Raw genomic sequence first — 22097 nt, forward strand, 5'->3', positions numbered from 1 at the left:
AAAAAGGAGCAGCCCAGTTAAAAAAAAAAAAGATTTGCAGCCTTGGAAACTAAGTGGAGTGTCACCATTAGTCAGAAATGGACTCAGTGGAAGTGGGTTGGTTAAAATATGTTTTGGGGGGAGGGGTTTGTGCGGGGAGAAGGGTGCAACAGTGAATGAATGGAATTCCAAAATCTCTGTAGATGTTCATCGAAATGAAAAATAAACAACCTAAATTTAAAAAAAAAATATGTTTGAAAGACCCCAGTATTTGCATGTGTTCAGAATAGTTCAAAGTATTGTTAGCTTGAGCTCTGGTGGCTCAGTGGTCAGGAGTTATACTACCAGCCCAAACACATGTGGTTCACATCCACCAGCTGCTCTGTGAGAGAATGATGGGCTTTCTTTCTCTTCCTCTGCTGTATACTCTCTCTGAAAACCCACTGGAGGGTAAGCTGTCGATTGGTTTCTTACTCAGTGGTACACAGCAACATTGTTAGTTTATTTACATGTAATTGATGTTCTTCTGTGATAAATGCAGGGGAGCATTTTCAGATTTCCTAGGCTGAAGTTAAGGAATAGAAAAAGAGTGGTGAAATAAGAAGTTAGAGGTTGTTTAGATGAGGTTGCTAGATTCTCTGACTCATTGTGACCCTGTGAACAACAGATCTGAACCTTGCCCTCTCCTGCACCGTCCTTGCCATCTCTGATAGGCTTGAGCTCATTGTGAAAGCCATTTATTTATCTTGTTGAGGGTCTTTCTCTGACCTTCCACCTTTCTTTTTCCAAGGACTGATCCCTCCTGACAACATGTCCAAAGTATGTGAGATGAAGTTTGACCATCCTTGCCTGTTAGACACATCCTGGTTGCACTTTCTCCAATACAGACTTGTTTGTTCTTTAGGTACCCTATAGGCTACTTGTGACCTATTGAAATAGGAAAAGGAGGAGGAGTATTCAAAGTGAAGCCTTTGAATTGAAGAGTCTTAGTGCTTCCTCCTAAGTAGCCTAGTGGATAAGGAGTTATACTAACAGCACAAAAGCAGAGGTTTGAATCTATCAGCTGCTCCATGAGAATAAAATGAACCATCTTTGCCTGTGCAATTTACATCCTCTGAAAACCTGCTAGAATGTCAGCTGTGAGTCAGTTTTACCAACAGCACATAACATCATCTCTTTATTTTATTTCATTTTGTAGAATAGTTTAACAGGAATAGAACATCACTCATATCTAATTTAAAATTTTTTACTTGTTTTGTTGTTAGGGACCTTTGAATTAGTTCCTGCTCATAGTTTATAAAGCAAATTGGTTTTCTGTTCTGTCATTCCTACAGATGTATGTTTGAATTTAGTTACAGCCCTCACATTGTAGTAATAGTCTTTCCATTTCCCTGGAATTCTCATTTCCATGCATCTGTCCGTTCCTTTCTGGCTTCTGAGCTTTCTCTTGGAAAATATTGTCTTTGATCTTCCATGATTGATTATGCTAAGGAGTGTATACATCCTTGATGTTTTTGTTCACCTGATGAGCAAGTTTGTTGTTCTACTTACAAGCTGAGCAACAGAATTGAATTTAGTTCTCGACTCAAAGAGTAGCTAAGAGTGGGAGAAGCATCTTTAAGAAGCCTCCTTAGGGGAGCTCTGGTGGCCTAGTGGTAAGGAGCTGCAACTACAATCCCAGAGGCGCACGGTTTGAATCCACCAGATGCTCTGCCGGGGAAGGAGGAACAATCTCCTCCTGTACCAGTCAGATCTGCTTTGACGGTGCACTCACACAAAAATAATAAAATTTTTTTTTTAAAAAAAAAGAAGCCTCCTTAAACCTTTCTGCAGTAAGTTACCTCAAGATTTGTACTGCATTTGAGATACTTCATTTTCTGCCAATTTGTTCTTGACATTTTCCTTTTCACTATAAAATGCTACAAACATATTGGAAAATTCAGAAGAGTGATATTTATTAAGAGATAAGATGCTTTCTTATTTTTAAGGTGGAGGCAGAACGACGAGCCAATGAAGAAAAAGAAAACAAAGCTAGTGAAGAATACATACAGCGATTATTGGCAGAGGAGGAAGAAGAGGAGAAAAGACAAGCAGAAAAAAGGCAAAGAGAGATGGAAGAACAGCTGAAAAGTGATGAAGAACTGGCAAGAAGACTCAGCATTAATATCGTAAGTTTTCAGAGTGAAGTTAAGTATTACTATTTTTACTGCTTTAGTTTTCAAACAGCTAGTGGCATTATGCTTACTTACCAACAGGAAAACCCATTTCTGATATATTTGCATATTAGAAAATGTTTTTGTATATTGTTAAATATTTGCACTAATACAAGATATTTTATGTTGGGGTTTTATGTTTTTTTTAAAATACTGGTAATATGTTGTAGTATTATTTATTGGAAAAAATATGGAAACCTTTTTCTCTACTCCTGTATGATCCCTTTGCCCATTAGAGCTCTGGTGACATAGTCTGTAGATTCAGATCCACCAGCATGGTTCAAATTCACCAGCAGCTCCAAGAGAGAAAGATGGACAGACTCCATTATGATTTGCAGCCTTTGAGTTAAATTCTAATACATAGCAACCCTGTAGAACCACATAGAACTGCCAGATAGTTTTCCAAGGTTGTAAATCTTTACAGAAGCAGACTGCTTCACCCTTCTCCCACATAATAGCTATTGGATTCAAACTCTTGACATTTTGGTTAGTAGCCAAATGCTTTAACCACTGTGCCACCAGAGCATCTAACTAACCTTGAACCCTAGGTCCTGTATTTTGCTGCTGTATAAAAGGTGACTGGTTGGCATCTACCACTGCTCCTCAGGAAAAATGTGGCAGTCTATTCCTGTAAAGATTACAGATCAGAAATCTGCTGGAGGGTCACTATGAGTTTAAATCACTCTGATGGAGTGTGCATGTTGTTGAGTCAGAACTAACTTATAGTTGGCTCTCCAACAGGTTTTCAAAAGCTGTAAATCAGAGATTACCTATCTTCCTTCTGTGGAGAATTATTTGAGTCTCATTCCCAAAGACTCTGACTCAACAGAATTAACATAACAGGAACCTCTGGTGAATTAAAACTGCCTGCCTTTGGGTTGACAGTGCAATTCCCTACCACTAGACCAACAGAGATCTCTGTAGAGCAATGGGTATGGTTATATTACTATCTGGGAATAGAAAACTAATGAAAGGATAATAAAACATTTACTTTTTAAAAAATATACTGTGAAAGGAGCAAATGCAATGTGAGTGTGATTGATTCTGCCTTCTGCTCGCTCATAAAGGGGAACTGTGTCATCAGTAATACCCATAGTAAGTACCAAAATTGCCACCACCATGCTCCTGCACCTTTTCCTACCAATCATTGGGTCTGGTGTTTGTTGCAAGACTCACAATGTGATGTTTATTAGAGAAGTAGGTTGGAGTGTAGGGGAAGCAAAGAATATCACACAAGGCAATTCCAAGTTTAGTCCAGCAGTCAGTCCCAAGCCAGATTAACAACAAGGCAATTCGTGAAAGAAAGCTTTTCAGTCAACTACTGGAAATCTAGGTTCAGTTAGCTGCACAAATGCAAGAAGCCTCTGGTTTCCTCAGTCAGCCAGCAAGCAAAACCTTTAACTGTAGCCTTTTTCTCCAAGGTTCCTCTGGTTACACTTTGCCACCATCTCTTCACACACTGCCTACCACCATCTCTCACAATGTCTTCACAGTCCCTCCATCACCATCTCTCAAAGTGTAGAAAGCACTTTTCTTATATTGGTCTCACAGCTGTTGATGATTAGCAAGCACATGTGTCCACAGTTAAGAGAGCTAGACCCGTGCCGGTCAACAGGGGCTAAAATATTGGCTGGAAAATCCAATTTTCATGGGCTCTAACACCCCATATATATTGTCATGTTAAATCTGCTATGTCAGAATCTTCGAGAGTGAGACTCAAGGAATTCTACCCCTTGTGGTCTTCTGGGTAAGTATTATTTTAAAGTCTCTATAAATTATTCTTCTGCTTTCAAAAAATAAATATTTTAAAATTTTCTTAGCCCAAAATTAAAAATACTCAGAATTTTTTGTTTTAAAAAGGCTTACTATCTATAATAATAAACTCAAGATTGTAGTTACAGGCAATTTAATTTTTTTTTTTTTTTTATTTGAGTTAAATTTTTTTGGAAAGATAGATAATTGGGAGATTTAAATATTTCCTTGACACCCTCCCAGGATTGTATCTGGAGAAGACTAGTATTCTCTCATCTTTGGACACTGGAGGAAAAGCAAGCCTGTCAGGGACCCATTCCATTCCCACTTGGTTCAGTAGCTGGTGATTGAAAGATACTCTGCAACAGTATTAAAATAAATAAATAAATTCATTGACTAAGAAAAAGAAGTGGTGATGTTATTATGTGCCACCACATGGACAAAGATAACATTTCCATGTACTTCAGAACAAAACTTTGCCCCATTCTGTGCCACCTTCACATATGGCCATTGTTGGAGTCACTGTATGATTCCAAGTCCTTGAGAAATTTCTGCTCCTTTGTTTACTTCCTCTCAAGTATGATGTCTTTTTCCAAAGAAATGGAGTAAGAAAGAAAATACAGCCTTTAAGACAATTCCAGTCTATTTTACAGGATCACAATAAATGAGAAGCCACTCAATGGAAATGGGTTTGGGATTTTGTTTTGGTTTTGTTTGATTACCTATCTCTAAGTGAGTCTATATTTTTATATCTTCCTGTGATGGGCAGGAGGAGGTGTTTTGTTTGTTTCGCTAGTAAGAAAAGTAAGTTTATTAAAACAAAATGCACTCTTTAGAGTTCTAGGAGGTTCCCAGGCCTGGTTCCTTAGGAAAGATAAAATGTGGTATTGGCAGAAGGATAGTGAAAGGCACTCTGTGTGTGTACTGTCAAATTGGATCTGACTGGTACAGGAGAAAATTGTCTCTCCTTCTCCAACAGAGCATCTGGTAGATTTGAACCGCATGCCTCTGGGATTGCAGTACAGCTTCTTCAGAAAGGCATTATTGGTGAGATAAGAACAGGTACCCCTCATGGCATGAGGGAAGTAAAATCCATCGTGTTTTAACATGAGATTGTACAAGCAGATTTCTTTATTTTAGAATAATTTTTATTAGCTTGTAAAAGTTTGTGGCCCAAGGCCAAGCATCTATCAACACTAATGATATGAATTTTTCCAACAGTGTAATAAGGAAATTTATGAGAGTGGTATACAGTAGATAAATATTTGTGACATTTATTGGTATGCTGTTAAGCCCAAAATTGAAATTTTTTTCACAGAATACTTTTACTCCTAACATATTTATAGCTCTTTGTATTTTATACTGTAGATTAATACTTTCCTTACTAGAAAAAGTAATTTTTAGCTAATGTGATTAGTATCGCATACACTTTAAAGTTCTCTTTAAGAATAAACTGAGTAAGATCTGTGTAAAGAAGAGAAGGGGGACAGAAAAAGGGGGAAGAGGGAAACCACCAGGAAAGCAGAGATTAGGGAGAAGAGGGGAAGAAGTAATGGAAAAGGTTCACTGGGGGCTTGAAAACATGGGGTGGTAATAGGCATAGAGCAATGATTGTATAAAACACAAAGTGTATGTACAAACCATGATGATTATGAATGCAAACCAGTAAATGAGAACTTTTAAATTAAAGAAATCTTTAATAATACATTTTTTATTTATGTATCCATGTAGAGCAGTGTCTGTGAGAGAAGTGTCGTGGCTTCTCCCTTGAATTCCAGGAAATCTAATTCAGTCACAGTCAAGTCACAAAAGAAAAGTAAGAACTTTCCAAAAAACACTGGAGATATTCAGAAGTAAGTGAACATGACTATCTGTTGTTTGTGCCACTGTTATTTGTTCATATAGACCACTGATAACTGTAAGTTAATTTGAAATACATTCAAAGAAAGATGGATAGATATGTGATAAATGTAATACAGTTACGGAGCTTGTAGATATGTGTTTATTTGCAATTTCCTATATTTGTGAAAATTTTATAATAAAATATGAGGGAAAGCACAAACATTCATTTTGTTATATGCCGTCAAGTTAGAATCGGCATGTAACTGACCTCCTGTGGGTTTACAAGAAGATCCTGCCCGTCTTTCATGGAGCTGTTGGTGTGTTTGAATCAACACCTGTCTTTGGGTTAGCAGCACAACTCCTATCCAGTAGGCTACCCAGTAGAACTAAATCCAGTCACTATAATAAAACAGCGGCAAATTAAATGTTCTGCATAAAAAGATTATCAAACTTGTTCCTCCCTCAATTCTGAGTATAAACTACTTGGAAAATACCAACTAATATGTCAGCAGAACTGTGCTCTATAAAGTTTTCAATGTCTGGATTTTCAGCAATAGATAATTAGGTGTTTCTTTTGAGACATTTTTGGGTGGAATCAGATGTTAGCAGCTAACTACTTCAATCCTTAGAGTAAGAGACCTATCCTTAAAGAAATCAGATATGGAAAGATTAAAAGTAAAGAATGAAAAAAAAGTATGACCAAAACCCAATCATTTAACCGTAAATAGTATATGGGAGCTCCGGTGGCCTAGAAGTTAAGAAGCTGTGCTGCAATTTCAAAAGCACGTGGTTTGAATCTACTAGCAGCTCTTCCATAGGAAGAAGATTGACAATCTCTTCCTCTGTGTTTACTGCCTCTATGGGTCAGTTCCGACTCAGTAGTACCCTACAGCAATATGGTAAATCATAAAGTTTTAGTTTGCAAAAAAATCCCCAATTTTTAGTTTATGCACACCTAAGACTAATACAGCTTCATTTCATTAGGGAGCTCTGGTGGCCTGATCTGTAGAGAGTTTTGCTCCAGACACAAAAGTAGCATCTTTGGTGGTTCAAATCTTCCTGCACTTCTACTGGAGAAGGATGATCAGTCTCCCATGTAATTTATATTTCCAGAAAACCCATTGGAGGGTCAGCTGTCAGTTTTAATTTGACTACAATGAGTTTTTTGAGTTTCTTTCATTATGCTGTCAAATAAACACAGAATTATGAGGACAGATAAATCCACCATCATAATGGTAGATAGTACCGTACCCCTCATCATAATTGACTGGTTAAATTAAATAGAAAATCTATAAGGATAGGTAAGATTGAAAAGTTAGGTTAATAACCTTAAATGGGTTTTTTAGAGGAACTCCAACTTTGTATCATATACTTTGGATATGTTGTCAGAAAATGCCAGTCTTCGGAAAAAAATATGCTGGGAAAGGTGGTGGGTCAGGGAAAGAGAGTAAGACTCTCAGCAAAATAAATTGACATAGTGACTATAACATTGGGTTTAAGCTTGTCAGAGATGTGGGGATGATATAGTGTGGTGCAAGGTTCCTATCTGTGCTTTGAGTTGTTAATTGACGACTTCTCAGTAATTAATGTAAATGGATTACATGGTGAGTTAAAAGGCAGATTACTAACAAAATGACATTTTTTTTCTTAATTCCATGCTGTCAGCTGTTTTTTGGATAAAAAACACAAATAGGTTTGACATGATAGGATAGAAAATTAAGCCATATGTAAGTAGTAACAAAAAAGGATCTATGATGATTGTACTAATAGCAGACTATAACTAAAAAGTTATTAAAAGAAATAAGGACATGATAAGAGTCAGCTCATCAAAAAGATAAAATTATGATATTTTTATTATTTATATGTTTGAAACTAACAGGACAATCCCTAATGCCTTGAGCAAAAATAGACACTTATGTAAAATAAGTCTACAATATTAGTTCAAGATTTCAATACTTTTAATAATGATTCTATGCCTCTGTCATAAGATCATTAAGGAAATTATTAACCATTATAAAAAAAAATATTAACCGACTACAAGTATCTTCTCTGACCCCAGTAAAATAAAACTGTAGCAGGTAGAAAATTCGCAAATATATGGAAATTAAATGGCATACTGTTAAACAACCAGTGGGCCAAAGAAGTTTGTTAAAATACTTTTAGATGTTGGAAAAATGGTACACAAAATATCCAGTGTTTGGTGCATATAGCAAAATGCATTGCTTTTTTTTTTTAATACTGGTTTGTATACATTGTTTTTCATACTGAATCTTTCCCATTTTATTCCCCCCCCAAAAAAAACATTACTCAGAAGTGTGTAGAAGTGTATAGATGTAACTGCCACCATTTAAAGAGATACTAACCTAATTTGACATATCAGAAACTATAAGCAAAAGAATAAACCAAATGTTGAAAACTTATGGCAGGAGGAAAAAGACAAAGCTAAAAAGAAATACAAATAATAGAGAAAATCAGCAAAATCAAAAGTTACTTCTTAGAAAACATCAACTGAATTAAAAAACCTTTAAGCAGTCTCAGACAAAAGGAAAAGAGTGAAATTACTAAAATCAGAAGTAATAAGTTGGGGCATTACTAGCAATAATACTATAAACAGTTACAACTCTTTTTTTTTTTAAATTTTTTTTTATTGGGAAAAACATATTGGGGGTACAAGGAGGTGAGGGTTGGGGGCAGAAGGGTGAGGATGGGCCAGGATGCAGTTGCAGAGCTGCACAGTTTGGTCGGTTTCGGGAGCAGGTGAAGGAAATGATGAGGGTCCAGTGGGGACCGGATGCTACAGAGGAATGACAAGCATTTTCCAATGGAAATTAAACCACCTGTCTTATTGATTTGGGAATTGGATGCCGACTCTCTGGCTTCTTCATGCTGAACAGGGGCATAGATGTAAAGGAGGGAAGGGAGGACACTTTATCACCTTACTGGTGGTCTTGGGTTAAAGCTGCTTGCCTTCTTGCTCTGTTAGAAGATATTTTCCTGTCATTTGCTCCCCTCTGGACTGCAAAGTGTTTTCCCAGGTGGGTCCAGTGGGGATGGCTGGTTGAACCCAGAGGCTCCATCCTCCTTTGCTTCCTTAGCTGTCAGTTGTATTTCCTTTTTGTCACTGGCACTGGGTTCAGGGTCAATTCTGGAGTAAAACTCAGAGTTAAGGTTACCTATAGGAAAGGGAGCAAACCTAGAGAGAACAAACTTGTGAGTTACAAATAGAAGGGCTTTGAGGGTGTTGCTTTCAGGTTTACCGGGGGGAGGGTGGCAGAAGGTGGCCTAGGTAACACTCTCTGGATACCTTAGGCATTCTTTTTTTTTTTTCTCCTTACCCACCCAGGGGTCAGATGGCACAATCTGGGGACTGAGGAGCTCACCCTGAGTGCCGTGACGTCTCACCCCGAGCCGAGGGCCGAGGGCAGCCCATCCCGAGCAGGGCAACACCCCCCAGGAGCTGGCTGGTATACTCCCCCTCCAATTGCCCCTACCCCAGTCTGGGCCCCTCGCCTGACTGAGGACTCTGTGGTCAGGGATAGTGTTTCCAATTCCAACACTGCCACTTTTACCCCCCCGTAAGTGGTCATACTATATTTTGAAGTAGGTGTCACTGCCCTCCCCCTTTATATATGATAAAGGGAACCTGAGAATTGTGAACAGACTCCCCCCAGGTCTAACCATCTTTTGGCAGAAGCATTCAACAGAACAAAATATGTGGTGCATTTAGGATGTCAGTCCTCTTGTGCATGCTGCCACTGTTAAGGTCATCAGACTCACAGTGACTTTCAGCAATCCATTGTATAGGTAATCGTCTGCTTTGGCCTGTCCAAGGAAACCCAAACCTGCAGATGGCGGGCATGCATCCCATCCCCCACCTCCTACACAGGCGGCCAGCGGGGCATGCGCGCCCCTCCCCCCCAGCGTGGGAGGCCGGTGGGAGGCGTGCGGCCCCCCCCCACGGGCGGCTGTTGGGGGCACACCCCCCACCCCACCGCACTGGTGCTCGGCGGGTGTGTGGCCCCTCTTGTGTAGGCGGCCGGAGAGCTCCCACTTCCCCCACAGCCGCCATCCTGGCTCCAAGAATTCTCTCCAGAACAAGTCCACCCTGTGGCAGTGTGGTGGCTTCGCTGTGCCAGTCTTGAGGAGGGCTGGTGCCCAGCATCCATCCTGGGTGAGGGAATCCATTCGTTTCAGCTGTGGAAGCCTCATGGAGCTGCAGCGGCTGTGCAGCGCGGCACGGGCTCTTGGGGGGGAGGGGTGTTGGGAGCCACGAGACTCACCTATTTCTCCTTGGGAATTCTTGAATTCCTGTTGTTGAACCTTGATCTTCACTGAGGGCTAGTCATCAACTGTTTAAGTGTTCAATTATCAATAAGTTGAAGTCAGTGGAAGGCCATAATGGCCCTGCTTTAAGTGGTTCGCTGCTCCCGCAGCTCGCCACGCTGTCTCTGTCTCCACCGCCATCTTGGATCCCAACAGTTACACTCTTAACGGATGACCTAAGTGAAATAGATTTCCAGAAATACTCCCAAAACAGACCCAAGAAGAAACAATAAATTTTAATGTAATTGTGTACTGATGAGACCATCTCATAGCTGACCCCTCCAGCATGTTTTCAGAGGCAGTCTGCATGGAAAAGATTGCCCATTTGTCTTCTGCAGAGCAACTAGTAGATTTAAACTGCATGCCTTTGGGGTGGCAGCACAGCTTCTCACCACTTGGCCACCAGAGAACCCTAAATTTTAATGTTGTTGTTAGGTACTGTCAAATCTGAACCGACCCATAGCTGACCCTCCAGTGGGTTTTCATATCTCATAGGTGTTGATTGCCAGTCTTTCTCCTGAAGCAGCTGGTGGATTCAAACCACGTTCTTTGTTGGCAGAGTGATTCTTTACCATTAGGCCACCAGAACTCTTTGTTATTAGAACACCAGAACAGAATTATTAAATATAAGGATGTCCATTTAAAGACTTAAAATATTCCTGACCCACCTTGGTATTTTCACTTTTTCCTGTGTATCTGAAAGTTGGACAGTGAATAAAAAAAAACTACAGAGCAAATGATACCTTTGAATTGTGGTGATGGAGAATACTACTGATTATTCTGTGGACTGCTAAAAGAACAAGTAAGTCTGCTTCAGTAGAAGTATATCCAGGGTGCTTCTTAGAAGCAAGGATGATAAAACTCGTCTCACATTCTGTGGACATGTTATCAGGAGGCTCCAATACCCTGATAATGACATCATGTTCAGAAAGGTATAGAGTCAGTGAAGGAGAGGAAGACCTTCGGTGTGATGGGTTGACATGGGAACAGTGAACTTAAGCACAGCACCAATTATGAGGATAGCAGAGGACAAAATAAGGCTTTTATTTATTGTACGTAAAGTCACTGTGAGTGCAAGTAGATTTTGTGGCATCTGGCAACATTAACTAATGAAATAAATCAGTAATTGACTAGCATACCTGACTCTCCACTGAGTTTCTGAGGCTGTAAATCACCCAGGACGAGATTGTCCCACTTTCACACCTCAAAGGTGCTGGTAGATTTGAATCCCTGAAGAGGTGAGCCTTTAGGTAGCAACTTTCTTTGGGCTACACCAGCAGTGCTCCTTACTATAGCCAGAGGGAAGTATTACAAGAGAAGATAACTCCACCACTTTCCCTCTGATAATTTGAGACTCCCTACAGAGCCAGAAGGGAGCTCTGGTGGCCCAGTGGTAAGGAATAGAGCTGCTATGAATGCCTAGGTACGTGGTTTGAATCCACCAGCTGCTCCACAGGATAAAGATGGGCAGTCTACTTCCGTGAGATTTACTACCTCTGAAAATCTGCTGGAGAGTTAGCTATAGGTCACATCCAACTTGACGATGCACGGCAAACCAGAGCCAAAATTCCTTAAAAAAATCTTTGTAGGGCAAATCTACAGTCAGAAGATTATATACCACTGCTTTTGTAGTTGTTGGGTACTATCGAGTCAGAACCAAACCATAGCTGACCCTGTAGCGGGTTTTCAGAGACAATTAATTGCACTGAAGGAGATTGCCCATCCTTCTCCCACAGAGTAGCTGATGGATTCAAACCTTTTGGATTGCAGCGCAGGTTCTTGCCACTAGACCACCCTGTATACCACTACAAACTGAAATTTATCCCAGAAATGCAAGAGTATTTTAACTTACCAAAATCAATTAATGTAAAATCATATTCATAAACATAAAGGTATAAACCAATAGGCTTTGTTACCAAAAGTTTAGTTAGTATTTGGGCTGATGTAACTATATACATGATTTAGGTACTCTGATTATCTATAAGGGATATTTATTTGTTCTTTACAGGAAGTTTTTTTCTTTAGGTTTTGTTACCAGATACAGAACTGACTGATGCTTTAGACACAATCTTTTTTTTTAGATATTATTTACAGCAGACCTTCAATTCCTTTTCCCCTTTTAATTATATAAATAATTAGCTACTCTGAAAATCATTCAAAATTCTCACCATTTAAAGACAGCTAAATGTTGGAATGTTTATCATTATTAAAGCTGTCTTGTGTATAATCATTTTATTCTCTCCTATACCATTTGTCATTATTTATAGACTTCAGAGTTTTATATTTGTATATCTCTAAAGAGATAGTTGCTACAAAGTATGTATGTAATAAAATATAAAAATTATGAAAAGTATAATCATGAACTCTTTCTTCCCTGTAGAGAGAAAAAATGTTAATGGATAAAGTTTTTGGCATTTAAAAAAAGAACTATTGTGTGTATCCAGTCTCCTGATTTAAAATGTCATGTCTGTTACTTTTAGGAAGGCAATACACTCTTCGTTGTGCTAATGCTATTTTTATTTATTTTAAGAATTAAAAAATGACTAAATTTTATTATCTAATAAACTGATAAAAAGATTGCATTTTTTCTCATTTTACAGTTTTCCATCAAAATATCAGTAGTCTACCTTTTTTGCTCTAGAGTGAGATGGGATAATTTTTAACTACATTATTTTCTGAAAAAATCAGCCAATCTAAAGCATACCTATATAATCTATTTTATCATATTGTGTGCATTTTACTTTCAATCTTTCAATACATTTGAACTTCACCAACTTTTCTTTAAGGTATTTGTCTCCTAAATCTCTATTTGGTTCAGCATCACAATCTGAAGATAAGCAAAGCTCCATATCTAAGGTATGTTGATGCTAAAAATATTAGTTCTTCGTTTGACAAGTTTATTGATAGTGTGGAATATTCTGATATCGGTGGTTTCTTTTTTTTTTAAATGCAGGAAAATAATATTAAACTGTTTGCCAGTTCAACATTTTTTTAGCGTGTACATTTAAGGATATTAATTACTCCCCTCCCCACTTTTTTGTTTATTCTTAAACTCACAGTGCCAAGTGGAGAACTCTTATCTTAAACATCACTTTTTCTCTAAAAGGCCAGATAGTAAATATTTAAGGCTTCGTATCTATACTCTTTGTCACAGCCATTAAACTTTTAATTGTACCGTATATATAATTGTACTGTATAAACACGTGTGTTGTTGTTAGAGTCCTCACCTTTTTATATATTCAAAAGCAACTTACAATATTGAGTATTTTAAATCTTTATATATATAAAAATAATCATAATATTTGTACATGTCTGTACCTAGTATCACTTATAAAATACATTTTTAGATTCTTCCATGCTGATATATGTAACCTTTTACTGCATGCTTTTTTTCCCCTATATTCAAAATCAACTTTACATGATGACTCATAGTGACCCTATGAGACTCTATGAACCAAAGACCTGAACACTTCTATAACTTTCATCGTTTCTCCAAGTTCATAGAGTTTCCAGAGGCAAGCTATTTTGGAAGTGGGTGTCACTCCTGTTTCTAAACTAGTTTTAATCGGGGAGCTCCACCTATCACTGTCCTCTTTGAGTAACCATTATCACATTTGACACATCAGTGTCGCAGTGTTTAGCATCACAGCAACCACAAGTTACCTCTGTACAGCAAGTGGACAGAGCAGTGCTGTATGTCACTTAGAAGAATGTTTGACCAAAAACATTTAAAACCAGGCCTGAGGGCCGCAGACTATAATCATCCCCTTTGCCTTGGTAGCGTAACTTTCTATCCACGAGGCCCACAGAGCTCTATGTTGGTATAAACAGCTATAGATGATACATTTTTTTATAAAAAAAAAGTTAGCTTGTCAGTGTTCAGTAAAACTTTATAAAAACAGGCAGGATTTGGTATATGGGCCATAACTTTGCTGATCTTTAATCAAAATAATCAGATTTACAAAGCTGAATATGCTATGCTTGACTCAATTTTTCTTAGAGGGCTACAGTCTGTGGCTACCGGTCTGTGATGGGACAGTCCAATAATAATAGTTCTCGGGATCAATCAGGCATGTCTGTGTGGGAGAGTAGTCACAGCAGTTTTCACATGAGAGTCTAGGAATGATCCTACACAAGTGAGTATAGAATGTGCATTCTGGCTTAGAAGACTCATGCTCCTTAAGAGTCAGTTATTTTATTAGAACCCATGAGTGTAGTTTTCATGGGTTCTACTATGGAACACAGTCAAGAGTTGTGTCTTACTTGTGTAATCCTCAAGGAGCCTTGGTGGCATAGTAAGTAATGTCTCATGGCTGCTGTCTGAAAGGTCCAGTAGCCAGTCCCTAGGAAAAGATGAGCAGGCTCCTCCAGTAAAGATTTACAGTCTTAGAAACCCAAAGGAGGGTCACTTAGAGTTGGAACCAGCTTGATGACAAAAGGATTTTTTTTTAATTAAGTCATTCTAAACATGTGACTTCAAACAAGGTAATTTATAGATGATACATAGTTCTAATTCAGGTACATTTCGCCAGCGAAGGGTCCTTTATACTAAAAGTTAACACAGGTGATAATTCTACCTTTATCATATTTCCAGGAAAATAAAACTAGGAAAGGAAAATAGTGCCATGACCAGTTTCCTACATAGAAGGTCTTTGTTAACTTGTTGTTTACAGGTTCCTGAACTATTTCAGTTCAGCTGGGTGCTTTTATAACATTCTATAATTTAATTGAACATTATTGTCTATAATTTATGTATTTTCTTACTTATTGTCATCATAATTACCACCTCTTTCCTGATCTCATTTTAGAGTTGAGAAAACCAAAGATCCAAAAAGTTCAATAGACTTTTCCAAACACCATCAGCCAGAAGTAGAAAGAAAAGAATCTCGATAAGCTGCTTTGTACTAGAACTGAGAATTGATGGAAAGGATGTGATAATACTGGGATATTTTTCCAACCCAGGTGTTTTTATTCAAAGCAAAACCAGGGCACAGTCTAGAATGTGTGTGTAAGAAAGGCAGTAAAAAATAAGAAATGCAAAGCATTCAGGATCAAAACCAAATAAAGGGTTTTCCACAAGGAATAATTTGTTCCAAGGTATATTTGTGTCTAAACATTTCTTAGAGAATTCTGATGGCTTTGTTTTGCTGCTAATCCAAAGGCTGAGCCTTCCTTACAGTTTGAATCTACCATCAGCTCCCTAAGGAAAAAAGATGGACAATCTCCTTTCATGTGACTTACAGCTTCAGAAACCCTTGGGAGGGTCAATAATGAGTCTGTTTTGACTTGCTATCAACGAGTGAATGAAACGTCCTTAAATGAAAAACTAATCCTAGGACCTTACCTCCCCAAGACCAGTTCAGTGGGAAGAACAGTTATACTGATTAAAGCAAGCATTCTTAATCTATGATCTGTAGTCAGTATCTACAGAGTATATATGACTTGAATGGGAAGAAACAGACTTTTACTTTCACTGACCTCTTATTTTAACATTTCTTTCTGTTAATGAATGTAGACACCAAACCACAGTGCTAATAACATTGCCAGTAAATCTGTCATTAATAGGAATATAATTTCTTTCATTCCAACTTGGAAATGATAGACTTGCATTCACTCAGTAACTAATTCCTTAACAGTGAGTCAGAACCATAGCTGACCCTACAGCAGATTTCCTGAGGCTATAAGTTACGTAGAAGGAGATTGCCCATCTTTCTCCCATGCAGCATCTGGTGAATTTGAACTGGCAGAGCGATTTTGGCCTTTGGGTTAACAACCTGAATCACTGTGAATTATGTCACCAGAGCTTATCGTTAAATCTTACTATTTAACGTACTAATAATTGTGCATAATTTAATCACATATTTTTAACACTTTGTTAATTATGTTGTAATAGCATGCTTGGAAAGGTGGAGGGGTGGTGAATAGAGGAAGACCCTAACCAGGTGGATTGATACAGTGACTGCAGCAGTAGGCTTGAGTGTGTCAGAGATGGTGAGGATAGCACAGGATAGACGGAGTTCACCTCTGTTGTTCATAGGGCCGCTGTGAGTCATACACAGCTCAACAGCACCTTAAAACAACAACAACATCTCTTTTTAAGTCTGTTGTATGCCAGTGAGTTGGAACCAACTCCTAGCTAACCCTTCAGTGGGTTTTTGAGGCAGTAAAGTGCACAGGAGGCAATTGCCTATGTTTTTACACTTGGGAATATTCTCACATGGAGTCTATAAGCATCACCAAAATTTGCCTATATACCATGGGTCCATGGTACAGAAAGATATTTCTGGGCTAGATGAAATTTATAAAGCAAAGGAAAGATTAGATTTTTATGTATTCAAGAGGCTGGACTTTATGAGGAGGAATGTGGCATCAGGATTGGAGGAATACTCATCAGCAACCTGTGCTATGCAGAGGACATAACCATTCTCGCTGAAACTGAGGAGGACCTGAAGCTGCAGAGGGTCAAGGACTATAGTCTTTAATATGGATTGAAGCTTAACATGAAGAAAACAAAGATTCTTACCACTGGGCCAATTGGCAGCACCATGATATATGGAGAAGAGATTGAGATTGTTAACAGTTTCTGCTTGCTCAGTTCCACAGTCAACACTCTTGGCCCAAGTAGTCAGGAAATTGCATTAGGAAAATCTGCTGTCAGAAACTGCTCCAGAGTGCTGAAGAGCAGCATTGTCAGTCTCAAAACTAAGGTACACCTGATCCAGGTCATGGTCTTGGCAGTATTTTGCAAAACATCAGAGAGCTTGCCAGTGACTAAGGATGACAGAAAATGAATCAGTGCCTTTGAGTTGTGGTGCTGAAGAAGAGTGTTGAACAGACCGTGGACTGCCAAGAGAACGAACAAGTCTCCTGGTGAGGATGAAACCAAGTTGCTCTTTGGAGGCAAGGATTTTGAAACTCCATCCCACATACTTTGGGCATGTAGTCATCAGAGAAGAACAGCATGCTTGGAAAGGTAGAGGGGGGGACCATGTAGAAGAGGGAAGACCCTGGAGGAGAGGGATTGACACAGTGACTGGGGTAAGGAGGGTAGGTGTGTCAGATACAGGGAGATTGATTAAGATGGAACAGGGTTCAGAGCTATTGTGCATGGGATTGATGTGGGTCATTGTCAGCTCAGTAGTACATAACATTGGCTATAGGTAGAATCTAGTTTGTAGGTTTACATCTGTAGATTTTCACAAGAATGAAAATAATAACAGTAATCTAAATTTCCTTGTGGAATGCAGGTACTACTCAGAAAGTATTACTATGATAGTGTAGTCTTAAAGACTCAAACTCACTGCTGTGGCATCTGAACCACCTCATAACTGACCCTCTTACAGGTTTCTGAGACTGTAAGTTGAATTGTGGAGCTTGCCTGTCATTCTCCCTTGTCACTGCTGATAGATTTGAACTGCCTTTGAGTTAACAGTTTGATCCATAAGGACTCTGTCATTAGAGCTTCCTTTCCCTGCTTTTTAAAAAGCTCAACCTATTTCCCTCATTCACTAAGTCTTTTTTTTCCCCCTCCCTCCACAGGAAAATGACAGTGGTGATTTGGCGAGCCCTTTGTGGCCAGACACAGAAATTGAAGAAGACATGCCGACACTTTCTCCACAAATATCCCCTGACATTGAAGAACAGGATGCAGCATCTTTAGTAGAGTCACCGATGCCTCAGTTAAGTGCCTGTGGTTCAGAATGGAGCACTGAAGGAGAAGTGAAAACAGCACTGAACAATCATGATAAAGAATTATGTGTCTTAAATCCTGAAGACCCTCAAACTAAATTGTTTAGAAAAACTGATGTTAATCATTGTGGCAGAACACAGAGTGGGCTCTCTAGTGTGACAGATATAGTTACAACTACAAACAGCACAGTAGAGGCAAAAAATGAAGAGACTAGCCTGCTGAACAGCATTGATACTTCCAAAAGAAAAAACCAGGAACCTTCCTCTGAAACAGTTAAAGATCCGTGCATTTCTCCAAAAAGAAGAAAAGTGTTCCCCAAAATTTCCACAGACCAAGAGGAAGCAGAAATCAACTTTACCCAGAAACTGATAGAGTGGGAGCAACTACTTTTTGAGAGACATAAGCAAGAAGAGCAGGACAGATTGCTAGCATTACAACTTCAGAAAGAGGTGGATAAAGAACAAATGAAGCCAAACCGGCAGAAAGGCTCCCCAGATGCGTATCAGTTACGTACTACAACCATTTATCCAGACAAATTGCCAAATGGACAGAAGAATTCCAAAGATAAGAACTTCCAGAAACAAACTGACAGAGAACATCCACAAATGAGGAGAGGCTCAAGAGATGAAAACTGCCAGCCACCTTTGAAACACTTAGATACTTTTAATGGCCAGAGGAAGCCAAATTCTACTAAAGATCGTTGTAATGCCCGTTCCCTGCAGTCTAGTAATTCACAGAGGAGTATTTTTCAAATGTTTCAGAGATATAGAAAGTAAAGAATTCCTAAAGAGTACATTTTGTGATCTCATAATGCTGGATGATAAGGTTCCCTTTTAAGATCTGTAGCTGACTTTTGTCTGTGGGTATACACTTGTCCTCTGTGGAAAGATTGTATCACAGTGTGTTTCTCCAAAGCTAAGTGTTTGATAAGGATTTCAGTCCATTTCATTGTTAATAACTGTGATGATGTACTAAGGTTAACTGTCCTTATAGATAAACTTGCCTTTGCCAACTCGGGGAAATCTTAAGTGCCATTCTCTTTCCCCCAAAATGCATGTTAGTAGCTTTTGGTTACCTTCTTGTCATGACTAGTTATCAAAGCAAGCTAAACAATAGTAAATAGTTAAGGATCCCAGGAAACATTTAATAACAACGAAATGTTCTTGCTATTTCCTGCATCTCCCATAACACTAACTTCCATTTCCACGTTAATGAAATTTCAAGCATTTTCTTTGATTTAGAATGTGTTAGGATCATTTTCAAACAAGAAAAGCTACAGTCTTCTGGGAAAGTTGGAAACTAGTTGACAAAAGATACAAAGGAGTTCAGAGAGACGAGATGAAGCTGGGTGGGGTGCATTGACCGTTTGCAGACTCTGGAACTGCAGGGCTAGTCAGAGACTGGGAGTAGGATGGAGGGGCAGGTTCCATTTGGTAACACATTCTCCTTTTGGACTCAGTCCTTCCTTTGCTGAATGACACAGAAAGTACTTCAGGTTCTTTTGCCACTCCTCACGCAATAGTGTTTAGTGTGAAAAATCAAAATTGCTACTCAGTTACTTGAATTTTTTTGTAAAGTCACATTTCTTTGAATATTCTGTGCAGGGCAGGGGTGGGGGGAATTTATTTTACCAAAAATTTTATCAGTACTTGTGGGAGAAACCTTTGGCAAAACCATGTGTTTATTTGTTTATTGATGCAGACCTTTATTGTGTTTACAGACAAAACCAGAAAGTATAAAGATTGTTAATGCTTTTGTTTCACTGCTAAGGACAGTTTTCACAAATAACAGTCCTAGCAGCATTTCTCCCAGTGTATACTAAGGCTGTCCCCTAATACAAAAAGAAATAAGCTAATTCTAGCTTAATTTTAGCAACATTTTTCTAAATTGTTAAGCATATTTCCTTCAGATTTTGTAATTAAAATTAATCTTTACCTATTGACAGCGTTTGCTTCAGTGTTAATAGGGTAATTTTGAATAAAATTCTAATGCTACTTTGAAATTTAATTTGCTCTGACTCAAAAAAAGGGAGAGGAGAAAGACTTCCTCCTCATTAAAGACTGTAGTAAAATTAAGTTTTATAAAAAATTTAAAAACTGAGTTCTAGTTCTAAACTAGTACTAGTTCAAACAAGTACTTTTTGAGAATTTTGTTTTGTGGCAGACATCATTGGGGATCCTCAAATTGAAATTTACCACATTAAATCATCTGTGACAATTTGACCAGAAAGAAAAATAGTCCAAGTTATGATATAATTAGAATTGAAACACTTTTTTGTTTGTGAAGAGTTGTCTCCCTGACTAACGTTGGTTATAAGGTCAATTTTTCTTTCTCCTTTAGCTTTTTTTGCTATTCTTACCACGTGTGTAATAAACATTTATGTCGGTCTTCAGACTATTGCTACTTTTTCTTTTTTTGTGGTAACAATCTGGCAATGTTTAATGATCAAGGAATACTAAAGCTGGTCATAGTTTGGAATATGAGAAAGTTAGAGTGATTATGAAAAATAAAAATTGAATACACAGAAATTTGGAGTTACGTATTTAAAAGTTCCATAAAATTAGAAGGCTTCAAAAACTGTAGAAGTCATAATTACAGTTCATCACAAAATGTTAATTCCAAAGAAAAAAGGGGGGAGAGTTAATTCCATTTATTTAAAGTAGAACAAGGAATATTGTTGCTCATATCAGATGGTTCTTATTTTTTTTTTTTGCTTTCTTTTTTTTATTATTATTATTAAATTTTATTAGTTTCAATGAACATTCACAGGGATTCTGGGCTTTCACTCCTTCATTGCCGCACCATTCTCTCCACCCTCCTCCCCAGTTTGTTCTTCTTCCCCGCCATCCGAATGTCTGTTTTAATTGTCCAATTGCCACAGTGCTTGTCAAAGTCAGTTCATATTAGATGGTTCTTGACTGAAAGCTTAGAATAGCAGAAGGACATTTCACCTGTCTTTTATTAGCTGTATAGAGACATTCAACTGGAATTCTGGAGCACATAATTGTACTCATCATACGTAGACTAAGAGTCTTTTCAAGTACAAACAGGTATTTTTTGGTTTAAAATTGGGAGAATGTGCATCAAGATGATGGCACCCTTGTACCATAATTAATCTCTATGGAATAATCTGGTCACTATACTATTTAAATATAAATACCGTATTAGAATTGGAAAAAGATTGATTGACAGCCCGTTATATCCAGGTAACCTTGTTTGCAGAAAGAGGAGGACTTAAAGCACTTACTGAAGATCAAAGGCTACAGTATTACTCTTCAACATAAATTCACACAACTGGAGCAATATGCAAAGGCATGGTAAATGGAGAAAAAATTGAGACTGTCCAGGATTTCATCTTAGATCAGCAGTCAATACCTATTGGACTTATGCATGTGAAAGCTGGAAATTTTCAAAAGAAAAATGGATGCCTTTGAATCAGGGCGTTAGTGACAAATAATACAGTCAGAAGAATAAGCAAATCTGACGTTGGAAAATTGAAGCCAAACGATGGTGAGATCGTCTTTCACACTTGTTAAAGCTGTGACTCCTTTCAACCCTATAAGCAGTCGCTCTGAACCCTCCCCTATCCTATAGTATCATAATTGTTGCCACACTTGAATCCAATGTTCGTCACTGTGTCCATAGATCTTGCTGAAGGTCTTCCACTCCTTTGCTGAGCCTCTGTCCACCTTTCCAAGCCTGATGTCTTTTTCCAAGGACTAGACCCTCTTAAGAACATGCCCAGAGTCTGTGAGACAAAACATTTACTATCTTTGCCTCCAAAGAGCTCCCTGGATGCACCTTTCCAAGACATAATTATTTGGCCTTTTGGCAGTTCATGGAATGTTCAGCACTCTTCTGCAGCAAAACTCAAAGGCATTGATGATTCTTTGTCATCCTTACACATTGTCCAACTTTCAGATAGATGGCAAGTGATTGAAAAAGACCATAGCGGGGACACACCCCTGCAGCTCTGACCTACGACCCCCATCTTCAGGTATCGCATTGCTCCACCCCCCCGACCCAGCTCGCGGGCCCCCCCACCCCGCCAGCTCTGAACATTGGGACTGGCCAAGGGCCGTGCGCAGACGCAGTGGACGGTGGGAGTGGACTTGAATCGGGACACACAGACCCTGCAGCTCTGACCTACAACCCCCATCTTCAGGTATCGCATTGCTCCCCCCGACCTGGCTCGCGCCCCCCCCCACCAGCTCTGAACTTTGGGACTGGCCAAGGGCTGTGCGCAGACGCAGTGGCAGTGGGAGTGGATTTGAATCGGGACACACCCCTGCAGCTCT

General features: G+C 38.8%; 1 protein-coding gene across 1 annotated transcript in view; it reads left to right on the forward strand.

Annotated features, from left to right (window-relative positions):
- Positions 1-18575, forward strand: part of RNF168 (ring finger protein 168, E3 ubiquitin protein ligase) — a 33023-nt gene extending 14448 nt beyond the window's left edge. Inside the window, exons 3-6 of the mRNA XM_006884291.1 lie at positions 1968-2147; positions 5676-5797; positions 12896-12965; positions 17649-18575. Of these exons, the coding sequence (XP_006884353.1) occupies positions 1968-2147; positions 5676-5797; positions 12896-12965; positions 17649-18575 (1299 nt within the window). The remainder of the gene's footprint in view (positions 1-1967; positions 2148-5675; positions 5798-12895; positions 12966-17648) is intronic.
- The last annotated feature ends 3522 nt before the right edge of the window (positions 18576-22097 follow it).

Source organism: Elephantulus edwardii, unplaced genomic scaffold (genome assembly GCF_000299155.1).
Source record: "Elephantulus edwardii isolate Elephantulus edwardi_28Jun2011 unplaced genomic scaffold, EleEdw1.0 scaffold00032, whole genome shotgun sequence".
Lineage (NCBI taxonomy): Eukaryota > Metazoa > Chordata > Mammalia > Macroscelidea > Macroscelididae > Elephantulus > Elephantulus edwardii.